This window comes from Sinocyclocheilus grahami, unplaced genomic scaffold (assembly GCF_001515645.1).
Source record: "Sinocyclocheilus grahami isolate Dianchi unplaced genomic scaffold, SAMN03320097.WGS_v1.1 scaffold617.1, whole genome shotgun sequence".
Classification (NCBI taxonomy): Eukaryota; Metazoa; Chordata; class Actinopteri; order Cypriniformes; family Cyprinidae; genus Sinocyclocheilus; species Sinocyclocheilus grahami.
In genome coordinates, this window is record NW_015505796.1 from 233999 (window position 1) to 240502 (window position 6504).

Here is a 6504-nt window from a genome sequence, read left to right on the forward strand (position 1 = left end):
CCATTTTCCCTGGAGAGTCTTTCATCTTGGCCAACACTGCACGGCTCAGGTTCTATTCTCGGAGACTTCGCTAATGGAGGGCCCACAATGATTGCAGCTGCTCAGGCAATCAGAGCTCAGAGGCACAGACAGAATTTAAAGGCCAGGAACCTTTATGTCTCTTTATGAGGATGCAAGCCATTCTTGGTCACGGTGTAAAATAGGACAAACAATCGCCAGGCCACTGCTGAAAGAGTGGTAGGAAGGCAGGTTGTGCGTTGCCGGGGGAGAAACGGAGAGGGGTGTGATTCAACATTAAATCTCATTCTGAGATGAATGTGTGCTGATAAGAATGGCAAGAAACCCAAAGAGAGAGATAAGAACATGCAGCCAGGCTATTGTGGGTAGCCTGCATGGTCGCTTTTTTTTTTTTTTTTTTTTTGTCAGAACTTACAGCAATCTTACTTGTTGCAAACTACTGTGTTCTAAATTTTCACACATGCACTGAAAAAAAAAAAAAACTGAAACAAAAATGGGGTAGGACTTAGAATTCGTAAATGTCACAAGCAATTACAGAGATGGCAATTAGCGTGAAAATTGAAAGTAGAAAAACTTTTTTTTTACTCCAGTAATCTTTTATTTACAGTATGACAAACATTATTTTAAAATATTTTCTCATTAGCTACTGTTCGAATATTTACCACAGCTTTAAGCATACTTATAATCATAATCATGCCTTGCTTTAAAAAATGAAATCTGTAAAGGTTACTACTAACTATACAGTTTTAATAATCGTTCAGCTTCTATGAGAATAGGGAAGTACACGCCAAAGCTATGATGATAATGGCACTGATATCGTTTCAGCTGGTAACAATGCTTGATGGCATTATTATCAGCTGAAATGAGCATGGACTGATGCTGCACTCATGAAAATAAATTGTAGTTTAAATTTACAACTGTTTAATGTGAAAAAAGATGATAAAGCTCTGCCCATGTTCAGGCACAGAAAAATAAAAGTACAAAGTACGAATCTGTAACTAAAAATCTGTAAGAGTGTAAAGTCACAATTCCGTTCACATTTCTAGCACATTTAACTACTGTATATTTATTGTCCCAAATTTCTCTCATATGTTTATGACAGATTTATAGTCTTCAATATCAGAATCAGAATTATTTCAAATATCAATTATATTCTAAATATCCCAAACTTACTTTTTTTTTGAAAACCCCTGATTACTTAAAAAAAAACAGAGCAAAAACTCACAGCTCATTATAAATGAGTACTGCTTATACTACAGCACACAAACAAGTAATGGTTGTTTCTTTAGGCTACAATTTTTGGGTTTACTTATTTCTTAAAGCGTACAAAAGCCCTTTAATAATGATTCTTTTGTAATTGCACTTGTAAATTCCTTGAGAATTTGGGTTTGGAGTGAATACATGCATTTATTTGACACAGTCACATCACAATTCACCACGCTCCTGGTCTACTGGCCGCAGAGCTCCATGCACTGGTCCCTGAGGTCCCGCCAACCTCTGAACTTTTGTGTACTCTTGCACGGTTGGCCGTCAGCTCTTCTATGGAGGACAGCTCCAAATCACTCTCCTCATCAGACAGCTAGAAGACAGGTATAATACAAAGCTTTTCAGTCCAATACTAAAGACAATGTTCAAAAACAAATGATATTTCTGCTGCAAGATTTTAACAGCAATGGGAATTACTTGAGAATATATGAGATATGTGAGAATGTGTTTTTTTTTTACCGCTCGCTGTTTTACAATGACAGGGCGAGGGGAGGAGCTGGATGGTGGCAGAACTCTAGTCCCGCCCACAGGCTTTTTGACTGGTGTGCTTAGCTGTCTTTCCAAACTTTTTGTCAGTGTTTGGACAACAGAACCTGCAATCAAAAAACATTCATGTTAACTGACTAATAATGTAAGACTAAACTATTTTTAAAATTAAAATGTCTACATCCCACAGGAAGTTGGAAGTTCTATAGCTGGCATTTCAAAAAGATCGGTCTATTCTGTTTTTTATTCTGTGCTGCAGGGATGATGTACTTTTGTAGCCCAAAACCCAGAAACGAGTTAGCATTGTAGAATAGTTTTTTGTTTTTTTTTAATAAAGACTGAAAGAGTTGTCAAAAGAGTTGTTGAAGTCAAGCAGGCATAGTTTGTTTATTGTCTCGGTTTAGCCTTTTACTTCTGACGATTGTATTTAGGGTTCAAAATTCATAAAAGTCATGTTCATTTGTGAAGATTATCACGGTGAACAAATCTTGTAAGAATCATACACTTTTGTTGGTCACAAAGCTTATTGTCTACAATAATCAAAATAATTAATTGGGTTTTATGTATAGGGAACCAGGGTGATGCTAACTTCTGGGTTCGCCTCCAAAAATATGTCCTCACTGCAGCACTCCGTTTTGGCTAAATGATATAGATGACAGAAAGCTGTGAACAGATATATAATTTATATATATGAAATATATTCAGTATTCAGACTAGTTCCAAATGGAGGAATTAAAATAAATAAACATATAGGACTTTGGCATTTGCTCACCATGTGAATTGGGACTTTTGTGGAGTTTGGGTGTGTCAGAAGCCTCTGACAGTTCACTGTCTGTCCAATCAGGCTCAGCTGTTGGGTTCAGAAGTGATCCTGATTGGACAAGGCGCACGGAGGGGGAAGGCTTGCCACGTGAGCTGGTGATATAGGCACTGTCCTCGACTGACTCATCCTCATCTGAACTGAAAGGTGGTGTGCTGACGAGAAAAATATTCTCATTAAACACATACTGATAAGCCTGAGGTAATATTAAGTACAGTTAAAAGCAGCTTGACCTCTCAACTTTCTCTTTCATGTTTTAATTTTCATATGTCTGTGAATAGTCTGAACATTAACCCATTTTAAAAGAAAGTATACCCGTTCTTTTTTTGCTGTGTTTTTGGAGTCTGATTCTGAGGTGCATTGGAGCGTGGGGTGGCTGTTGGAACAAGTGCTTGTGGCTGCTGGCTTTTGGTCCTCCAAGTGGACGACTTTGAGCCCTCCCTGGATCTGAGACTTTTTTCCTTCACTGGGGTTGAATTTTTCTTTCCCCCTGAAACAAATATATAAGAATGACTGATTCAGAAGAGAGGCAACCAAATGGAAATGACTTGAAAGCAGATTAGTTAGATGTGTCGCAATAGGTGTGTTACTTAGATTAGTAGATGGTTTGTATGTCAGTGATCAGACTATTATTCCTACAGTTTAACTTAAATCATGCTACGTTTCCTAAAAAAAAGGCTAACTGTTTAATTTAAACTTTTACTCCCTTAAATGTTAATATTGATGGCTATGTGTGTCAAGGTATACCTTCCGCAGTCCCATATTCTCCAGTTTTTTCTCCAGTAATTCTTCTAGAATGGGTCTAGACTCTTTCATCAGCTCTGACTTTCCTTTGTGTGACTTTAGGACCTTCCACTGGGGTTCATCTGAATCCTCCATGCCTGGAGGTGCATGCACAATTTTGTTTTAATAATGTATATCATGGCATGATTGATGTATGTATGTACTGAGGTTATAAACTGCTGAACCACATACTCTCTACATCTTCCTCCTCTGGTTCCTCAGGAGAATCTTGGGCTTTTTGCAAAACCACTGGAGCTTCCAAATAAAAGACAAAAATGGGTCAAACCACATTCAATTTGATTCAAAGCAACACTATTTATGTAATCAAGCAATGAGTAAGTCCATAAATGACAGCTATAATTCATTACCTGAGACTGCCATGACTGACAGCTTTTTAATCTGATAAAGCATCAATTAGAAAGATGATTAGTGTTCAAGAATCAAGACATCAGCAGATTATGAGTTTATATACGAGTTAAAGGTGAAGTGTGCCATTTTTAAAACACTTTAAAAATAATATCAAATAAGTAGAGACAATAGGTTGACTTCTCACTGGTGCTTCTTTTCACAGGATGACTTGCAATAAACGTTTTAGCATGTAACTGAATTGGTTATCCGAACAAAGTAGATGGGATGTGAGGTGAAGGGCTAGTAGGACTGTTTGGGGAAACCTCTGCAATCTATAAACATTATTTTTGCAATTCTGTTTGGTGCCTCTAGTGGCACTTTTTCTGACAAGAGCATGGTATTATAGCTGACTTTCATCCACTCTTTGCAATTGTGAAGTAAATATCCAACCTTCTCCTCCTGAGATTTGATGAGTCTGTCCTTCTGGCTCAGCTGAGAAGAGAGAGAGACAACCTGCTGCTGAAGTTTCTGCAGACTGGAGCCAGAGTTCTTCTCCACAGACAAGGCCTTCACAAGCCTGGCATTCTCACCCTTCAGCTGTAACACACACACGCACATACAAATCACAGACTTGATGAGAGTATTCCAACATGCTGACTAGTATGGGTGTGCAGTGGAGCCAATATCTGTATCTGTAGCAATATTAAAATTATCTGTATCTCACCTCCACTTTCTCCTGTCGGTGTCTGTTCTGTGCTTCCTGAAATTTCTTCTTCCATTCACTTTTCTAAATGACAAAACAATGGACATGAATAATATATTCAGCAAAAATAATAATAAACAGCAAAAAAATGCAAGCACATATATATATATATATATATATATATATATATATATATATATATATATATATATATAATGCTTATATATATATATATAATTTATATATTATTTTTTATAAAGTATTTTAAGAGCCAAGAACCAAATTTAGAACCAACAATTATTAGGTTTGACAAGCAGTGTCAACATGGAAACCTAACAGATGATCAGATTCAGAACATATTTCATGTTTAATACACAGCTGTGCAAAGTAGGATTTGGACCAATGAAATAAAATTTTTGACACCATGAAATTCAGCTGTTTCAGAATGATCTATTTTGTTGGCTGAAAATTTTACATTTTGTTGTTTGAAATTATGCACTTTATTGAACTGTTAATTGGCTAGTTGCAAATAGTGGCCTTGTTGAATTTCCGTTCTAGCCAGTGTGTGCAAAGACACTTCTGGTTTTGGAAGTGGCTTCTGCTTGTTCTTAAAGGCTGAATAATTCCAAATGAACTCCACTATTTTGACAGGAAAATACAACAAAGAATGTCATTTACATGTAGTGCATCAATTCTACATGGTACAAGGAATAAATTCTGAATACATTTTAAAAATACAGTAAAAAGTAGAAAACATTTCAATTGTAATACTTTTCACAATATGACTGTTTTACTGTAGTTTTGATCAAATAAATGCAGCCTTGGTGAGCATAAGAGACTTTAAAAACACTAAAAAAAACATACAGACCCCAGATGTTTGAACAGTAGTGTATGACTGTGAGTGTAAAAGAGTTTCAAAAGTTCTCTATGAGTACAACTTTTGTAAGAAAACCACCTTGTGATAATTATTAGCACTGGTCTGCAGGAGGAGCTGTTGAGTGGTGATCAATTTCTTTCTCCGTCGATTCTCCTGTTTGGCTTCCTGCACATTTTTTTCAAGTTCAGTTTGCTGTTCTTCTCCTCGCTGGACTAGAGAGAGTGCCGCCTGCAGACGCTCCTCCAGTCCTGACAGCTGAGCGCTCAGCATGTCCTGGCAGTGCAGCAGGTACTCAGTACTCAGCTGAGACATACGAAGCAGTTTGATCAAAGAAGGGTCAGCAGGTCGAGGGTTTATTTGTTTTGCTTGCTTGTGTGGTTTGTGGTTTTGGTTTTTATTTTGAGTGAGGGTAATTGTATTTTTGCTTTACAGAGTTGTGGGAAAGTGTGGATTTGAGGGTTTTGTTTGTATTGAATTTATTGTTTTTTTTTGTTTTGTTTAGTTTAGTTTTTTTTTCCTCCCAAATGTTGAATTTTCCCAAGGGATATTGATATTGTCAAGATACATTATTACCGGTGGCCACTGCATATTATTCTTCTAACGAACTTGTGTTTTGTGTGATTTATACATTTTGTCTAGTCTATATTTAAGTGTCAAATAAAGAAGATTGGTTGTGTACCCCTCTGCTTGTTCTTCCATTTGTTTGGAAAAACCTGTAGTGGTAGAAAATTATCTACCTTGTTACTTTAGGTGGCATTGTCCCCGCCCACACATGGTTTAAACGTTGTAATAAGTAACACACACATTTCTAATTTGAGACGTGATATAAACCTCATTTTTTAAAGATTACTGTCGTCACTGACCCATCTGTAGCCTTGTTAACAACAGTACAGCGGTATTATATATTACATTATAAAGTAACCTATGTAAACAGTTATTTCTGCGATCAATGGTTGACAACGCCGATAACACTGCACACAAATGTAACGTCTAGTAGCCTACCTAACAGTTAATGGAAAGAGATTTCAGACACTTACCTTTTTCTTGATTGCAAAAGGTACAAAAATATATAAGTTAAAAGAAGAAAACTGGAGCAATTCGTGATGACAGCTTCAAGCTGCAAACTGAAAGGAGAAGTTAACAGCTGGCAAGTGTTGCTGATGGGCGGGGCTAACAGAGAAGCGTTTCTTGTTGCCATGGTGA

General features: G+C 36.9%; 1 protein-coding gene across 1 annotated transcript; it reads right to left on the bottom strand.

Annotated features, from left to right (window-relative positions):
• Window positions 1-1211: 1211 nt before the first annotated feature.
• Window positions 1212-5613, bottom strand: LOC107557738 (zinc finger protein DZIP1L-like). Its single transcript, XM_016241264.1, has 11 exons — window positions 5380-5613; window positions 4446-4508; window positions 4172-4318; window positions 3742-3772; window positions 3566-3628; window positions 3338-3471; window positions 3252-3256; window positions 2906-3103; window positions 2543-2745; window positions 1744-1877; window positions 1212-1597 (listed from the first exon to the last, which is right to left on the bottom strand). The coding sequence occupies exons 1-11, from the start codon at window positions 5611-5613 to the stop codon at window positions 1451-1453; spliced, it is 1359 nt and encodes a 452-aa protein (XP_016096750.1). The 3' UTR covers window positions 1212-1450.
• Window positions 5614-6504: the final 891 nt, after the last annotated feature.